The following is an 18,191-nucleotide window of genomic DNA, read 5'->3' as shown; positions in this document are numbered from 1 at the left end:
GATGGAAGAGATCTATCTCTTTTCACCCAGGGAGAAAAAAGCCAGGGGTAAAGGTGAAAATGCCATTCCTGTTTATTTACAAAAATATATATGTATATGTATATATATTAAACCCTCCCCCAAGTCCCTCCCCCAATTACCTTTTCACTTCCTCCCCTAACTCCCTTTTTAAAACAAAGGCTCCGGGGCCCAGAGGTGAGTTCTTCAGGCAAGGGTGGGCAGGAGCAGCACCGAAGGCCTACATCTTGTAGGTTGAGGGGAGGGCCATGGGGAGTGACCATGGCCCCATTCGTGCTCTTTGAGGCCAGGCCAGGTGAGGGAGGGGCTCAGTCCTTGAATCCCTGAATACTGCAAAGGATGCGCTTCTGGTGTCCTGGCAGTGTGATCCCCATCTGTGCCAGGTCCCTGTGGGCAACGAAAGGGGACTGTGAGTCGGCTCAACCCCCAGCAGCCCTCCCTGTCCGGCCCCCCCCACCCCCGGGTCCTCACTCGGCCGTCAGCTCCAGCACACACTCCATGGTGTCCAGCCCAGCTGAGTGGAAGTGCAGAATATAGCGTTTCATTCGTATGGACTCCAGCCACTCAGGGACGCTTCGATAGGGGATCCCGTCGGAGCCACTCAAGCTGGGCAGGCGGAGCGTCACCCTGTGGGACAAGGGGTCCCTCAGTCACACGACAGATGCAGGGGCTGTCCACAGCCTTCCTGCCCCAGCTTTCCTGAAACCGGAGCTCAGCCTCTGAGCGTCGGCAGCCAGCATTCAAGTTGGGTGTCTGAGCACAGAGATTATCTGGACTTTGTGGATTAGCCCGGCCATTGTCTGTGAACTCATTTCCTGGCCCGAGTCCTGGTGTGCTCACGGCGACAGGCAGGCTGACAGTCCTGCGGCACTGATAGATGCAGGGGAAGAGAAGGGGCCGGCACAAGCCTGCCACCAGCCCCTCTCCCACTGGAGTGGTCCGTTCCGGGTAGCTGGTGGCTGGCTAAGACTCCCAAGTGTCCACTGCCCCAGCAGAGGGGAAGCAGACAGCAGGAGAGCAGAGGCCTCAGGAGCCAGGCACGGTCCTGCTGTTTACGGGGCGGCCCCCCGCTCCCGGGAGCAGCCACCGCTCGCCCCCTCCGCCCCGGCTGTTATTGCACTCCAACACCCGCAAAGACAATGAGCGTTGCTGTGCTGAAGCCAGCCGGAGCCAAAACCATTAGCAAAGTAAATCTGCTGGGAGAAAAATATTCAACATTCCAGAAAGATTAGCACACACAGTCGCCAGTATACGAGGGAGTTGTTGCTTCAAAAGATAGTTTCAAAAGTTGGAGCTTGGAGCACATTTTCTCCCAGAAACAAGGTTATATATGGTGGTTTGATACGGAGGCCAGCATGTCAGGGCTGGTTCACCGGATCTGGCCTTCAAAGTCCAGCCGTGCCCATCTCCCCCACCTCACCCCGGCCACCAGTTCATCCTCCACATGCTGCCAGTGTTTCTGGTAAAACACAATTCTGGTCCTGTCCCTCTGATTTAAAAACTGGCCAGTAGTTCTCTGCACTCAGGGTAGAGTCCAAACTTCTCAGCAGAGCTGGTCCCCCTTGCACTGACCCTGCCACCTCTCCGGCTTCATCTCTGCTGGGACCCTGCGCTATTTGTAACTGGTCTGCTGCTAGCTCCCCAACCCAGGCTGGCCACGTGCTTTGGGAGACCCCACCCCACGAGGCTGCCCCTCCCTTGGCCATGATATGCACACATCCTACCTTCTAGCACTTGCTAGTTGCTCTGTCTCCCCCACTCCAGCCCCCACCCAAGTGACCAAGCTCTCTGGAGTAGTTATCTGGCTGGAAGCACAGCTTATATGCGCTTTCCCTCCCTGTGTGCTTGCTTCCCATCTACCAAACCAGAGCTATCAAGGACGGGACGGTGTCTCCTCCCCAAGGGCGGACGCTGCATTGTCCAGAGCTCCACGGCCCAGCACTCAGTGAGCGTTGCTGAATGCCCATTTCCTTTCTCCCAGATCTGGCCTCCGAACCCGCTTGCCCTCTCCAACGTGGTTACCTGGGATCAAAGTTGGCAATGGTCCGCAGGGGGTGGGGGTTGGCAAGCAACTGCTCCAGATGTGCCTTCAGCTGGTGGAAGGAGGGCCGACGGGCTCGGTCATAGGCCCAGCAGTTCTTCATGAGTTCATAGAGAGGGGCGGGGCAGTCCACGGGAGGGGGCAGGCGGTACCCATCCTCAATGCTCTTCATTACCTGCAGCAGGGGAGCGGGGAGGGGCCCCATGAGAAGTCTCCGCGGACGCAAGATCATTGCAATAGAGCCTAGACCCACCCCGGCCTGTAGGAGAGAGAGAGAACAGGGAGAAAGATACGGGGACAGAGGAGCAAGGGAGCAGAAAAGCTGGGTCAGGGAGAAGAGGTAGTACAGGAAGGGGCCACAGGAGGACTGGGGGAGGAGATGAGAAGGGAGTTAGGGGAGGCATGGGGAGGACCCCCAGGCTTACCTCCTGATTGCTCATCTCCCCGTAGGGTTTGTCCCCAAAGCTCAGAACCTCCCACATCACAATCCCAAAGCTCCACACGTCACTGGCCGTGGTGAAGGTGCGGTGGGCGATGGCTTCCGGGGCTGTCCAACGGATGGGGATCTTTCCCCCCTAACAGGGCATGGAGGGCAGAAAGGTGATGTGTTTCAGGGCAAGGAGCGGCGCGAGAAAGCACCTGTGCGAAGGGATAAGTCATTATCGTGTCCCGTACTCATGCATGTGTGACTGTGTACGGCACACAATTGCATGTGAGTGGGGGCGCGGGCAGCGCAGGGTTCTAACCTGGGTTTCGTAAGTGCCATCAAGGTTGTCCAGGAGGCGGGTCAGGCCAAAGTCAGACACCTTGCAGCACAGGTTCTGACTCACTAGGATGTTCCGGGCGGCCAGGTCCCGGTGGACATAACTGTGGTTGCTGAGGTAGTTCATGCCCGACGCAATGCCCTGCAGCATAGCCACCAGCTGCCCGGGGACCAGCTGGTCTTCCTGTTCCTGCAGCAGGGCAAGCGGGCCAGTTAGGGACCCGGCAAGGTCTCCTCCTCCCAAACCAGGAGCCCAAACCCAGGCATCCGGGGTGCATTCTCCTCCCCAGCTGGCTCTCCACCCTCCTCACCCTCAGGAAGGCATCCAGGGCTCCGTTCTCCATAAACTCGGTGATGATCATGATGGGCTTCCCTGAGACACAAAGCACATGTCGGCCTGGCAGCCTCTACCCCATCTCCTCCCAGCACCAGACTTCCCGCCCTTGGCGGCAGATCTCCCCTACGCTTCGGTGCTGTCATGCCCTCCCTCCCTCCCCATGCTCCAGGAGACCCGCTGCTCCTACTCTTTGTGACGACGCCTTCCAGGTGCAAAATGTGTGGGTGGCTGAACTGGCCCATGATGGTGGCCTCTCGGAGGAAGTTCCACCACTGGCCATCTGGAGACGTGTCTTTCAAAGTCTTAATGGCCACCGTCTTGCAGTCCTGGTTGGGGATTCTCAGGGTCCCTCGACACACTTCCCCAAACTCTCCTGGGTGGAAAGAAAACAGGCCATGGCCCAATGCCCTTAGGGGACAGGTAGCGATATCCTCTAGCAAGCATCCTGGTTCTTTTCTTCTCTGGATCAGGACAGAGGCTTGCCCTTTGTGGGACAGGGCCTTGCCTACACTTCCCAGGGAAGGGGACGAGAGTCTGGAGGAACAGTGCAGCTCCACAACCAGCTCCGCGGCGGCGCCGCTGAGGTCTCTGGGATGAGCAGAATGCTCAGCTAAAAGTAGGTGCTCGGTAAACGGCAGGTGAATGCGTGTTGTGCAGGGGCACTGTGTCCGTAAGGGGCAGGCTGGGCCGGGGCCAGCGCACCAGTGACTGGGGAGGCTAACCACTGCCAGCTTCTCCGGTCACAGCTCAGCTGGCCTGGCTGCACAACCAGCGAGGACACTGCCGAGCTTTGTTCTCTGCTCAGATCCGTTTCCTCCAGTGACCCAAGGGATCAGGGCAGCCCAAGGACACCGGGCCCTAGTGGGGTGGAATGCGGGACGAAGGAGGCTCTGAAGCCCTCCCACGTTTGGGAACCTTCTGAGAAGAGCCTGAGCCTGGGCACGGCGACCCCTCGGTTGACAAAGATGATGTGCTTGAGGCCGTTCATCAGAAGGTCCGTAACCACAGAAGCACACTGTGTACGGAGCAGGGGCTGCTCGAGGACATCTGATGAAGGGGTTACAGCATGACCACGGCAATTCGAGGAGGATTCAGGGTAGAGCAGAAAGGAACTCATCTAGGCGCTCTTGGGCCAGCCGAGGGGCCAGCCGGCTCGCAGCTCTGTGCTGCCACACACAGGGGACCTGCGGGGCTCACCTTCTCCTATGACAGTATCCACAATCAGCCAGCCTGGGTCAAGCTCCTGGGTGAAGTCCAGGGCTCCTTGGGCAGGGTCCTCATATGCTTGGAGGTCCACATAATGCTTCAGCCACAGCTTGTCCTCTGTGGGGAGAACGGTGTGGGGGAGGGGGAGGCTCAGCCACAGGATCTCCAACTTCAAGGCTCAGGAGTTTTTTCGCGGGGGTGGGGAGAGGAGAGGGAGGGCCAGCAGCACATCCCCAAACTTCTCATCCTTTGTTCCCATAAGAGTCTTGATTTGGCTCAAGTGGGAGAAAAGTCTTCGTCCTTAGCAATGAGGCTCTTCCTCTGTCTACACGTAAAGCTCTGTGTCCTTGCCCCCAAAGGCCCAGAGAGGCAGGCCAGAACCTGGGGCTGAAAGCGGTTCACAGCCTCCAGTTACCCCACCTTTCCACGGCTCACCGACCACACTTCAAACCCCTTGCCCTTCCTCCTCACCCCGGCTAGCCATACTCCTCCAATCACTCCCACCTCATGCACATTCCCAGACAAGCCTCGCCCTCACCCCCGTCCTCGAAGGCCCACTGCCTCCCCCTTTCGTGGGGGCACCTAATGAGGTGACCGGCAGGCAGCCCACGTGCTCAGAGGACTTCAGGGAGCCTGGAGCAGCCGCCCTGCCGCCGAGCCTCGGCTTGCAGACCTGGTCAGCCAGGGTGTCGCAACAGTGGCACCAAGAGCTAACAGGTAATTGCATAGAGCCTCTGGGGGGCTATCAGCACAAAGTTAATTAACCAAAGTTAATTAGGTAGCAGAACAGAAAAGCTCTGGAGACCACGGCCCCGACTCCTGCTCCCAGAGTTGGCTTGGCAGACGTGGGTTCTTTGGTTCTATCCCAGGGGCGCCTTGCAACCTCCCCCGGCCCCCCCAACATACACACACAGGTGCCCTGGGCTCACCCCGGTTCACATCGGTGACACGATCACGGGGCCTCTGCTGGTGTCGCCGCTGAGCTTTCCTGTGGGGACGAGGGAGCAGATTCTTTAGGGTCCGGAACCGCCACATGGGCCCAGGGGGCTCTGGCTGTGTTTTACCCACAAACCACAGGGGCTAGGGGCATAGGACGGGGTGGGGGAATGCTGGAGGGAGCTTGCACACTAGGGGAGGGGAGGGGTGTCAGGGCTGCATTCGGGGCTTCTGGGGCCCCCGGGGTGCAGCCAGGGAGGGGCAGGAAGAGCACCTGGAGCGGAAGCAGAGGACCCCCAGCAGCAGAGCTATGCCCAGCAGCAGCCCAAAGACGACAGCCACGATCTCTCCTCCGGTCAGGCCCCTGGAAACTGTGGCACAGGGGGGTGAGGAGGTCTGGAGGGCTCAGAGTCCACAGGGCTGGTGAAGGCTACAAGGGCACACCTGGGGGCAGGTCCCTCAGTGGCCTCAGGTGTGCACCCCCTACCCGAAGAGATGGGGTGTGTGTGAGAGAGAGAGGGAGCACGTGGAGGGGCCTCGCGCTGGGGCCACTAGCTTGGGGCTCCCTTTTGATGAGCACAAAACGGGGGGGGGTGGAGGGGGTGGTGAGATTTGGCCAGATACCAGCTGGCAGGATCCAGCATCAGAAGGTGTGTCTGAGGAGGGCCGCCTGGGTAGCTCAGGTGGTTCAGTGTCCTACTCTTTTTTTTTTTTAAGTTTATTTTTTCATTTTTGAGAGAGAAGAGTAAGTGAGGGAGGGGCAGACAGAGGTAGAGACAGAATCCCAAGCAGGCTCCACATTGTCAGTGTGGAGCCCGATGCAGGGCTCAAACTCACGAAACATGAGATGATGTCCTGAGCTGAAACCAAGAGTCAGTCACTTAACGAACTAAGCCACTCAGGTGTCCCCCGGTGTCTGCCTCTTGATTTCAGCTCAGGTCGTGAGTCCCAGGTCCTTGCTGAGTGTGGAGCCCATTTAAGAGTCTTTCTCTCTCCCTCTCTCTCTGTGCCCCTCCCCCCACTTGCACGCGCTCTCTCTCTCTCTCTCTCTCTCTTTAAAAAAAACGTCTGAGATTACCGTGGGGCGGGGGCTTCCTAGGAGTCCATGCGGGGCTCTCCCCCCGAGGTAGCTCCTATGTGCACGTGCATGTATGTGTATGTGCACGTGAGCAGTGGAAGAGGAAAGGTGACTGACTGGAGCAGTATTTGAGAAGCCTCAGTGGGATGACAGGTACATGTGTGTTTGGGGCAGAACACAGGATAACCCACCCACCTGGCGGGCTCGTCCGGAACTCATGGTCAGGGGAGAAAGGGCCAGGCCCTAGAGGGGTCACCATTCGAACTCTGACAATGTACGTGGTGTCTGGCTGCAGTTCGGTCAGCAAGACCCTGGGTTCTAGAACCATCTGGTGCCTTTCTTCGTCCTGTGGATGAGAACCAATGGAAACTGGGCTGTGCAGAGTGAGACCTGGGGGAGGTGATGGGCAGTCCTGGTGGGATCGCGTGGACAGGGGTGGGTTGGGGAATGGTCAGGGCAGGGCCATTTGTAGGCTTTGTCCTAAGAAAGCCACACAGTTCACTTTGGTCATTTCTCCCTCTGTCCCATAACCCAGGCAAGGAATGGCGGGGTGTGCCCCAGAACAGACATCCAGACACCGGGGACTGTCTCTCTGCCTCACCCTCACCTGATTCAGCACATGCAGCTCGTAACTCAGGTTCCCCCCTGGACTACGGGGCCGGGACCCTGCCCAGGTCAGTTCCAGCTGCCGTGGCTCCTTCTTTACCAGCCTCAGGGACAAGCCTGACAGTGACTCTGTGGGTCAAGAGGGTTCCAGGGGGTGTGGAAAGAAAGAGGAAAGAACTTATGTCACTTTTTGCTTGCGTCCTGCCCATCAGTTTGTCTCTGTGGTCCTGAGCCCTTCTGGTTTCCTCGAGTCCTGTCCTGGCCCTTGGCCAGGTCACTCACCTGCGTGGCCCATGCTGATGCTCAGTGAGGCGCTGGCATGCGTGGACGCGCCCAGCCCCGACACTCCATTCTGGGTCTCGATGGTAAAGGTGTAGTTAGCGTAGGGGTCAAGGCCGTTGACGCGCACAGCTGGTGCCGTGAGCCCGCTGGCTCCCGGGGAAAAGCGCACAGTTCCCCCACAGGGCTGGCAGGGTCCCCCATCCACCGCTGCTCCCCGACACTGAGAACACCCCACACTGTACCTCACATCCTGGCGCCCCCCCATATCTGCTGGGGGTTGCCAACGCAGGGAGAGCTGATTCCCCAAAACAGAGAAGCTCAGGTTTCGGGGAACCGAGGGGGGCCCTGTAAGGAGAAGACGGGCCATTAGGAGGAACCAGCTTTGCTCTCATCCAAGCCGCTGGCCCCTGCCTCCTCCCACCTCCAAAGGCCTCGCTGGGAGATCGGATTCCCACCCAGCTCAGCTCTGCATTTTTCCGGGGAAAGTGGGGGGAAGGGGAGGGGCTTTAAGCACCTGGCACTTTAAATGGTGACCAATATCTGAAAAATTATGGGAAACTTCGACCATAACATGGGCTCAACAAAGGTCCCGCACCTCCTCACAGACGGCCAGGCCCAGCCCCTTGGACTCACGCGTGCAGGCCACCTGGGGGCCCTCCCCAAGGGCTCGGAAATGGCCGCTCTCACAGGTACAGATGGTGGCCCCCTCAGAATTGGCTGTGCTGTGCTCCGGACACTTGAGACAGTGTGGCGCATCTGTGTCTGCCCGATAGGAGCCGCTAGGGCAGGCTGGAGGGAGAATGTGGCAGAGCCAAGGTGGTGCAATGTTTTTACAGGCAGAATCATCCCCATTCTCCACCGCCTCCAATTCTTTGTTCCAGAAACACCCTGCATGTGTCTCTTGGGGTGCTCAGCCACAGTCTACACATCGCAAAGATGGAGCGTAGACCTCCTTCCCTCCATCGGCACCTGGAGACCCTCCCCCGAGTGGCCCCTGCGAGTCCCCACCACCTCCTCGGGTCTCCTTACCCAGGCATCCTTTGCCGCTGCTGCCTTCCTCATAGCCAGGCTCACAGTGGCATCGGCCCACGGGCACCAACCACTCACCCTCCGGACTGCAGTGCATGCGGGGCACACCTGCGGGCCCGGGGCTGGCCTGGGCATGGGGCAAGCAGGTCCCTGCCACTTCCACCAACCCGCCGGGTCCGGGCAGAGTGTCGGGGAATTGGGCCAAGCCGTGCACCATCTCAGAACAGCGCTGGTAGAACACCCGTACAGACACCAGGGCCAAACAGGCACCTGGGTTGTGGAAAGCGAGGTAGAGGCCTCGGCGGGTCAGGCGGCCCAAGGAGTAGCGCTCCACATTCAGCTTCGCAGTGCCAGATGCGAAGTCTCGGACGGTGAAGCTCTGGTCTGCAGCCACAGTGGTTACCTGGGAAGGCGGGGTGGGAGAGAAGAGAATTGCAAAGTCACGCGTCATTCCCAGGGAACAGAAAACAGTTGTTGGCTCTGTAACTCTTTATAATTTAGGGTTGCCTAGTTGCAGTGGTTGAGCGTCCGACTTTAGCTCAGGTTACGATCTCATGGTTTGTGAGTTCAAGCCCTGCATCAGGCTGTCTGCTGTACAGTGCAGAGCCTGCTTTGGATCGTCTGCTTTCTCTCCCTCCTCCCACATTTGCACTCTTTCTCTCAAAAATAAATAAACATTAAAAAAAAATACTTTAGGGGCGCCTGAGTGGCTCAGTCAGTTAAGCCTCTGACTTTGGCTCAGGTCATGATCTCACGATTTGAGCCCTGTGTAGGGCTTGGTGCTGACAGCTCAGTGCCTGGAGGGTGCTTTGGATTCTGACTCCCTTCCTCTCTGCCCCTCCCCCGCTCATACTCGGTCTCTCTCTCAAAATAAATGAACATTAAAATATAAAATAAATACAGTTTACACAACCATAAACCAAGGGCTTATTATGTATGAGCTACTGAGCTAAGTATCTTAAGTGTGTTGTGCTGTTGAGTCCCTGCAATAAACCTGTGAGGCAGGAGGGATTGCCATCCCCATTTAATGGATGAAGAAACTAAGGTGAAGAATGGCTAGAGACCACTTACGAGATCACACAGCTACATGATGGGACCGGTACCCAGGCAGTGAGACGCTACAGCCCATATAATTTCCACTATTTGAAGGTGTTCCCAACGTCTGTGCCAATGAGGTGATCAGTTATAAAGTGCGTCATCATTAATTTATTACTAATAACAAAGTTTACAACACCTCTTTGGGAAAAAAAAATGAGAGCCCATCCTATAGTAATATGCTCCTAATGCTTTTGCATTCCGGTACGTCCTCTTGAGTAGGAGAGAGAAAGGGATGGCATTAGAGACAGAGCCTACAGAGAAGTGTCTCCCTACAGAGCTCCAAGTAGACCCATGGGGGTGTGTCACACACGAGCAGCCTGGGTGCTGATAGCAAAAGTTCAAATACCTCCACCAGGGAATGCTGTTATCTCAATGGAGGCAAAGCCTCTGAAACAGATAAGGGCGGCACGATTATCAACACTATTTGAAGACGAGAAAACCTCCCAGAGGTTAAGTGCAGAGCCCAAAGGCCAGACGGAGCAGAAAAGGTAGAACTGCCTGCTCCTCCGTATCCGCGGTCGGGCTTCTGCGGTCGGCCGCAGCCTCACAGCGGTCAAGGTCAAGGCCGGCAAGGCTGTCAAGTGCGCCTGCGGGCAGAGGCTCCTCCTCCGGACCTTGCGTCAGAAGGCAATAGTAGCCCGATGCTTCTGCGTTTGCGTCGCGTCGCGTCGCATCGCGTCACGCCACGCACGTCACAAGGCTGACATCAGCGCCTGCGTGCTTCTCCTCGCTTCCTCTCCTGGAAAGGCGTTTTGCTGTCTCCCAGCGCCCCAAGAAGGGTGAGTACAGCACCGTAAGAGAGAGAGGGAGGGGCAGAGACTATCCTCTGATAACTTGTGTTACGGTATATTGTGATAATTGTTTTATTTTATTGCGAGCTAGCGTTGCGTTTCCGTCTCTGCCTCATGTATACGCGAAAGCCTACCCACCGCAGTGTACGTGTCGGGGCTCAGTACTGTCGGCGCAGGCATCCCGTGGGGGCCCTGGGAGGTATGTCCCGCAGGTCAGGGTCAAGGGGTGGGGGGTACTACGCTACTCAAATCCGCCTCTTCTGAGTTCTAGTCTCACATTCTTGTCCTGACTTGACCCCTAGACCCTCTTTCTCTTTTCCTGAGCTGAGCGGAGTCACGGAAAAGAGTGAGGCAGGAACCAGTGTTAGGGCCAAAATGGCAAGGATGGGGGGCGGGGCGGGGTAGAAGCACCTTCTGGAACAAGGGCCGTCGGAGCTGAATGCCCACGTCCTGGTCACTCTCCATGTACAGGAGGTTGAAGGTCTCCTTGCAGCCCAGAGGCCTGGCGTCCCCCGGGAAGCTCTTACAGTCCCGCACGGTGAAGTGTAGCTCCACGTGGACTCGCGAAGCTTCCTCCCCGCGGTAAATCCAGTTGGAGCGCAGCCAGTGGTCGGTGTCCCCGCCGTCTTGCAGTGGGCAGTCCTGGTACATGTAGAGGAGGGTCCCATTCAATATCTGCTGCGCTTCAATCCACTGCGAGAGGAAAATCCGAGTTAGGCTCCGAGTTATCACCTGCTCCCCGAACTCTGGTTTTCTAGAGCTGATGATGGGGAAGCTGGTGTCAGAACTCTCCCAGTTCTTCTATTTGTCCTGGTGTCTTCCCACCCCAGGGCCCCAGGACAATAAGTGAAATGCTTAGAGTTAGGATTTAGTTCGATATAGGATGGGCAAGACAATACCCCCCCCTCCCCCCCAACGCGATCTGCAGCCAGCCTGGATCTCTTCAGTGAGCCCACTCCAGCTGTAGATTTATGGGCAGTGCTTTTTACCTGTCTCAACAGTCAGGATTGTCAAGTGCCCCAAAGGCTGACTTTTATGGCAGAAGCTCATTCACAGAACCTTTCTGCTGATTTATTTAGAGAAGAGGATACTACGTTTAATATTAAGGTCCCTAAGCTTTTGGAGGGCACAGATAAGCATAGATCTCTTCTGTAGGGAGGGAACTCACCCTCTCCATTCCTTCTAGGTATGGGCACTATCAAAATCAACAAAGGATGGGGTTGGGTGGACTCCTAAACACCATCCAGCCCACCCCCTTAACTGCTTTTACATGAAAAGCATTCTGTTTTTAAACTCAGCAATAACAATGGCTAGCACTAATACAGCACTTACCATGCACCAGTCACTGTCATAAACACTTTCCATGACAGAAACTGAGTCACAGCGAGGTTAAGTGACTTGCCCTATGCACTCAGTAGTTAGGAGGCAGAGCTGGCATGTGCACCCAGGCATTGTAGGCTCCAGAGGTAACCACTCTTTTTTTTTTTTTTTTTTTAAGTAGGCTCCATGCCCAGTGTGGGGCTTGAACTCATGACCCTGAGATCAAGAGTCACATGCTTCACTGAGCCAGCCAGGTGCCCCTATGTTCTTGATCATTATGTCTCTATGGGCTAATTATGAAAAGTCAAAGCAGGGGCGTCTGGGTGGCTTAGTAAGTTAAGCATTGGACTTCGGCTCAGGTCATGATCTCAAGGTTCATGAATTGAAGCCACACATTGGGCTCTGGGTTGATTGTGCCAAGCCTGCTTGTGATTCTCTCTCCCTTTCTCTCTGCCCTTCCCCCACGCTCATGCATGGACTTTCTCTCTCTCTCTCAAAATAAATACTTTTTTTTTTTTTTTAACTCAAAGAATAAACATATATAGTATAAAGTGAAAGTCTTCTCACCTGACTACCTCTTCCCAGGCAATTACTCTTTAACAGTTTGGAGTAAAGTCCCCCAGACCATTTTCAGTGCCTCTAGAGAAATGTGTGAATGTTTTTCACATAATTTTTTAACATGTTATTCTGTAACCTACTTTTTGTTTTTAACAAATAAAAAATCTTTGAAAGATGTCCACAAGAGTCTAAGTAGGTCTACCTAAGTCTTTTTAGCAATTCATAAAATAGTATTTCATTTAAGGGTGTGCCATAATTTAACTATTTTCCTATTGTTGAACACTTAGGGAGCTTCTAGTTTTTGTTTTTTGTTTTGTTTTAAGTAAACGTATAGATTTCTATAAGATTTCTGTACAAGTGCTGTACTAAAAGGTAAGTATTTTAAATTTTGTAAGAAGGTACTGTCAAATTGGCCTCCAAAAAGGATTTATCAATTTACACTTTCACCAACCATGCATGAGGGCTCCTTTTTTGAAAACCTGGATATTAAAGATCTCCTTCATCTTTGGCTTCTCTTATGGACAAACCGCAGCTTCTTGCCATTTTAATTTACATTTCTTTGAGAAGGAGGCTGTGTTTCTATTTTGTTCATTGGCTCTCTGTATTTTTACGTGATTATGTGTTTGTAAATTTTTCCTGTTACCTTTTGAGTGTTCATTTGGATGAACATTTTTTTTCCTTTTTTTACATTACAGATGCTAATCGTTTGCTTGAAATATGCTTCAGGTGTTTTCTTCATGTCATGCCACTTAATTTGCTAATGATATCTTTGATGTTGGCCTACATTTAAAAGTTTTACAGAGTAACATCTATCTTCGCTCCATTTATGAATTCTAGGTTGTGTATTTTGCTTGGGAAGCTCTCTCATTCCCAACTTACAAGGATCTTCTGTATTGTCTCTTGATATTTCTGTGGATTTTGTTTTTAGATTTAGATTTTAATCTCCCTAGAATTTATTATTTGGTGTATAGTATGAAATGGAGATGTAACTTTATATTCTTCTTCTTCCTTGTTTTATTTTTAAAATCAGTTTTTTAAAAAGTTTACTTAGTTTTGAGAGAGAGAGAGAGCGAGAGTGCGCGCACATGCATGTGCGTGAGGGAGGGGCAGAGAGAGGAGTGAGAGAATCCGAAGCAGGCTCTATGCTGTCAACACAAAGCCCCACATGGGCCTCAAACTCGCGAACTGCTGAGATGGTGACCTGAGCCTTATAGAGGAGCCTGAGGCCCTTGGGACATCTTCTCTAAGGGAAGGTTGCTACTCTCAGCTCTGGGAAAAAGTAGGAGAAAGCTCCATCAACTAAGAATTGGGTGGAGCAGTGGCAGGCATATCTGAGGTACTTATTTTTGCATTGTGTCAGGTAGTTCAAAGATTGGGCAAGGGGCGTCCAGCAGTGAAGGCACCTGGGGCCTGTTCTTAGCAGGAAGCTGTGATGAGAAAGCCCAAGAGGAAGGCATGGGGTGGAGGTCAGGTGGAAGGGTGGTAGGCGGTTAATGTGCAGCTCATTAGCTAGATTGCCATGGCTGCAGCTGGAGCCAGGCGAAGCAGATGTTCCCAGCTGTGACTTGCCCTCCCAGTTCTGTGGTGACAGATGGGGAGAGCCAGCTGCCCAGGATCAGCAGCAAGGATCCTTTCACTTATCGCTCAGGCTGCTGGCTGTTCCATGGGTACATTCTGGCGAGCCTGAATCTGTGTGTGTGTGTGTGTGTGTGTGTGTGTGTGTGTGTGTGTGTGTGTGTGTGTGTGTGTGTGTGTGTGTGTGTGTGTGAGAGAGAGAGAGAGAGAGAGAGAGACAGAGACAGAGACAGAGACAGAGACAGAGACATGAGGGGAGGGGACGAGGTAGACATTGGGAGTCTGTAACTGCTCTCATCTTCTTGCCCTCCGGGGGAAAGCTGTTTGGTTTGAGCTGCACAAGGGGCCTTCCTTCCACTCCAGCCCAATTAGGGAAGAGTTGTTTGGGTGGGGGTGGCCGGGGCGCAGCGAAGGCCTGTGGGAGCAGCTAATGGACCTGCAGCCCTCATTGTGGAGTGATTAGCTGGTTTATGAGATGAGGCGCCTATTACGGCTGGCCTAATCCAGGATTTTCCAAGCAGCCCCTCCTGTAGGATACATTATGGTTTAGTCTATTAATTCTAATTATAGGCCACTCTGTGGGAGAACTAGGAGTAGAGCTGGGACCCTAGGACCCAGAGGGAAAGAAAGCAAGTGACCCCAATACCAGAAATAGAGGCTGCGTTCCTACGGGAATAGGAAGGCCAAAGGGGTCCGGGACCAGAGGGAAGGAGGCCCTGAGGCCAGACTCCAGGGAGCAGAGACAACCAGGGCAGCCTCCGGGGGTTCCGTGGCCAGCTCTGCGGGGTGGTGGAAAGGTGTGCCCTGGGACTCACAAGAACCCACCTTTGCTCACTAGGTCTTAGGAATAGCCAAGGATGGAAGGGACTTGGAGCAGTTTCACACGGCTGGAACGCACGCTCAAGAGGGTGGACAAGGTGCCAAGGGCTCAGGGACCTCTAGTGGGGGGGGGCAGCTTTTAGTTTTGGGGAGTCAAACACCCTTTGAAGAATTTACTGAAAACTTTGGCTTTCCTCTCCAGAAAAGAATATCCCCTACGTACGTATACACAACTTAGAATCCGCTTTTAGGGGGTTCCCTCACTCTCTGAAGTCTGTCTGTGCAGCTCTTTTGGGATAGATGGACTTCACATTGAGGACACATCTGGTGTTTTGGTTCTTAGCCCTCAACCATCCCGTTCATCACCTCCCTGGGGGATTGTGGTCTCATCACCACCACCCCCCCAATGTCCTCCCAAGTCCTTGTAAGTATTTAGCCCCCTCTCTCTGGGGCAGGGAGGGGAGGAGCCAGGCATTGAAGCGTTCTTCATGGGGTGAAGCCTGAACCCCCCCCCCCCAATGTCCCATTCGGGAGGCTCTGACTCACCTCCCTTCCCCCTCCCTGAGGAGACACTTCCAGTTTTTCCTGCTCTTTTCTCCGTTCCTCCACCCACCTCTCCGCCCGCCCATTTCCCACTGGCCTGCAGCTTTGAGCCTTCCCTCCCTTGACACTTACCCCATCCTCTGGGGGGTCCAGCAGCCAGCCGAGCTCTCCCTGTGCTGTGCTCGTGTCCATCAGAGTGACTGAAGTGGTGAGAGAAAGGTCGGTCACTTCTGGGGGAGGAGGCCCCACACGTGCGACCCACATTCCTCATTCTGGGCCCCCAGTTCCAAGGCTTCAACATCCTGTTCCTAACAGCTGTGGCTTCCTGAGGTTTAGCCCAGGAAGGAGGAGTGAAGAGCTCAGGGATTAGTCTGTCTTCCTCTAGAGTGTGAAGGGAGGAAGGCAGAGTCGGGCAAGGGTTGGAGGGCTGGATCCTTGACCAAAGTCAAGGCAGGAAGTGTTGGGAATCGCAGCCCCCTGTAAGACCTGCACCCTGTCACTCAGCAGTGGCTGCTGCAGCCCGGGGAAATCCATCAGGTGCAGAGTTGGAAAAGCGGGTGGGCAAGAAAGGATCTCAGCCCCTGGGGTCATGAGTGCGTAGGGTGCGGACAGGGAACCTTACAGGGGTTCCTGGATGGGGAGTTTCCCTCCCACAGGCAAATAGCCTGCTCTGCCTGTGGGTGAGGGTACGCAGTGAGGGTACCAGGCCTGGCCCTTGAGCCTGGGAAGAAGGGGTAGTAGGGCCAGAGAGGGTGTGCAAGCCTTCGCCTGTAAGGCTTTCTCTCTACATCTAGAAACTCCTGCACCCCGAGTTCGAATCCATCCCCAGCGGCAGTTCTCTCTGCCCCCCCTTCCCCCCCCTCCGGCCTAGGCCTAGGATGGCATAAAGGGACTTCCCACCTCCGACTAAGTAAGATCCGGATCTCTGGGTTGGGCACCTGAGACTGTGACTGCCTGGGAATGAGGGATCCCCACGATTACTGGCGTGCGGGTCTGGACGCTGCTTCCTCGCAGCGGGCAGGAGGTCCCTCCCCACCACCAGACGCAAACCGTTGACCAGGGTGACTGACCCGGGAAAGCAGTTGATTAGGGGGTCAAAGACCAAAGACTGGCCTGGCCAGTCGATCGCCTGGCGGCAGGGCGAAACAAGAGCGCTGGAGAGGGGCGCGCGGAGGGGGCCTCCGCAGGAATGCCGGCTTCTGGACAAGGGTGCCGGCCGGGCCCCAGGGGAAGGGGGGGCGGGAGCGGGGGTCGGTACCTTCCTTGGCGCGCGCCCCCGGGGGCAGCGGGGCGCAGAGCAGCAGCAGCAGCCCGAGCCCCAGGGGCCAGCGCCGCTCCATGGCGCCGGCCGGGACCTGGGACCTCGGCCCAGACGGCTGGGTCGGGTCGCGCGGACTGGACGAGCCGGGAGTGCCGGGCGGGGGCGGGGGGCGGGGCCGGGGCCGGGGGCGGGGCCGGGCCTCACCTGGATCACCTTCTTAAAGGGACAGTAGAACAGGAAGGAAACTTGTTAGACAGGTAATAAACTTCAAAAACCGGAGGCGTCTTGACCGGAATGAGACTGCGGGCGCCGCCTAGTGGGTGGGACTAGGAATCGACTAACCCAATTCTAATTCTAATCCTAAACCCAACCCTGTCGTGATCCACAGCCTTTAACCTAATTCTACCTCCGACTTGAACTACCTACACCTTTGTGTTTCTCCCTCTCCCTTTCTAAAGGTCCTGACAATGTAATAGGCACGGGGGAAGGCAGGGTTTTATGCTGCAGTAGGGGAGGCGTAGGTGACCATAATGCAAGGTGGGCTACAACTCTTAGGGAAGCACCTGGGGAGTTGGAAGAGGAAGGAAGCCCAGCCTTCCGGGCACAGTAGGCGAGTCTTTAGGGAGTAGGCCTTGTGAGCTGGGTTTTCAGTGGCAGAGATTGGGAAAGGCATGAGCAAGGGCCTGAGGCACGGAGCCCCAAGGTGTGCTCTGGGAGTGGCGAGTGGACCAGTTTGACTGCTGGGGCACAGGATTTGTCTTGGGAGCAGGGCAGAGAGGCAGGTGTGGCCAGAGCAGGGAAGGTCTTGGTAAACATGTTGCCATGAGCTTTACAGAGCAAAAGAGAGGAACCTGTGAGGGGTTCTGAGCACAAGTGTTCAGAGGGAGCAGGTCCAGCCTGCTTCAGCCCTGTCTCGGGGGAGACAGCCCATGTCCCTCCCATCCTCTTGGAGACTGCCTTACGTTATATTCAGTAAATGTTTTATTCTCTTTCTACTCTGCACGCATCAAGCTCTGAGAGACTCTAAGAGTAAGACATTCCCTGCCCTAAACAAGCTATTGGTTGGGAGGAGTGTTGAGGGCTAGGACATAAAGCAAATGCATTTGACTCAAATGACAGGAGCAGAGCCCAGCTGAGGTGCAAAATGGGGACTTCAGTGGCTTAAAGGGGAGTGATGCATCTCTTCAGGATGGTGGGGGCTCCACTCCTGGGGCCTCTCCTTTCTCTACCCCTCCCTGGCTCCACCTCATTTGGGTGAATCATTCATAGTCTTTGTATCATTTCAGTTGTTGCATATTTCAGTGACTGTGGAGAAAGGGAGGTGGTGCCTTACAGGTGTTTACTTTATTAATAACAATACTTCTCAGGTGTTCTATTTTTTGTATAGATTCAGTATAAGAAGAAAATGGCTTATAATTTTCTGGCCCAGACTATCTTCACTGGCATACATAAATCAGAGTAATCCATGGACATTGGTGGGAAAATTCACGCTGAACAGAAGAGAAACAAAATGGGAAGTAGAATCCTCCCTTCTTCCACCCTCTAATTCCTCTCCCTAGTGTTAATGGCCGCCAGTTGTGTCTTGAGATTCTCCCAGGATTTTCCCCCTAAGCACACACACACACATGCATGCTTTTAGAATGTATACAGCGAGGCCAATGGATACACACTGTTAAGCACCAGGGGCCGCTTTCTAATGGTAAGTACTTTGGGAAGGAGGCGGAGTCTCCTGCAGGCCCACCGGGGTCAGAGCTTTGTGATTTCAGCAGGGAGGAATGGGTGAAGGGTGCACAGCCAACAGAAGGGGGGAAATGGAGCAAGCTTTGGACAATTACTGCTAGGAAATAAGCCAGACTGTGGTGAGGTAATGCATGTGCTCGTTGCTGTAGTTTGTTAAAGTTACAAGACCCTTGGGACTGAAGGGGGTGGG

The 18,191-nt window shown here is 54.8% G+C and overlaps 1 protein-coding gene across 1 annotated transcript; it reads right to left on the bottom strand.

Annotated features, from left to right (window-relative positions):
• Positions 1 to 48: 48 nt before the first annotated feature.
• On the bottom strand, positions 49 to 16,403 carry EPHA1 (EPH receptor A1). Its single transcript, XM_039243079.1, has 18 exons — positions 16,259 to 16,403; positions 15,133 to 15,200; positions 10,597 to 10,878; positions 8,297 to 8,699; positions 7,901 to 8,056; positions 7,268 to 7,612; positions 6,987 to 7,114; positions 6,575 to 6,725; positions 5,576 to 5,672; positions 5,295 to 5,353; positions 4,357 to 4,482; positions 3,347 to 3,532; positions 3,134 to 3,195; positions 2,806 to 3,012; positions 2,485 to 2,634; positions 2,041 to 2,234; positions 490 to 645; positions 49 to 405 (listed from the first exon to the last, which is right to left on the bottom strand). The coding sequence occupies exons 1-18, from the start codon at positions 16,338 to 16,340 to the stop codon at positions 327 to 329; spliced, it is 2,931 nt and encodes a 976-aa protein (XP_039099010.1). The 5' UTR covers positions 16,341 to 16,403; the 3' UTR covers positions 49 to 326.
• Between the last annotated feature and the right edge of the window lie 1,788 nt (positions 16,404 to 18,191).

The sequence above is a fragment of the Hyaena hyaena genome, unplaced genomic scaffold (assembly GCF_003009895.1).
Source record: "Hyaena hyaena isolate Hyena2069 unplaced genomic scaffold, ASM300989v1 scaffold_220, whole genome shotgun sequence".
NCBI lineage: Eukaryota > Metazoa > Chordata > Mammalia > Carnivora > Hyaenidae > Hyaena > Hyaena hyaena.
Note: the sequence above shows the minus strand (reverse complement) of the source record. Positions and strands in the feature narration are given on the sequence as shown.

Excerpts from the sequence above, each read along its gene's own strand:
- EPHA1 (XM_039243079.1), bottom strand. The coding sequence starts at position 16,340 with ATGGAGCGGCGCTGGCCCCTGGGGCTCGGGCTGCTGCTGCTGCTCTGC. Across the intron at positions 5,354-5,575 it reads GTCCTCTGCTTCCGCTCCAG|GAAAGCTCAGCGGCGACACC; the intron begins GTGCTCTTCCTG and ends TCGTCCCCACAG. Across the intron at positions 406-489 it reads GTGCTGGAGCTGACGGCCGA|GGACCTGGCACAGATGGGGA; the intron begins GTGAGGACCCGG and ends CGTTGCCCACAG.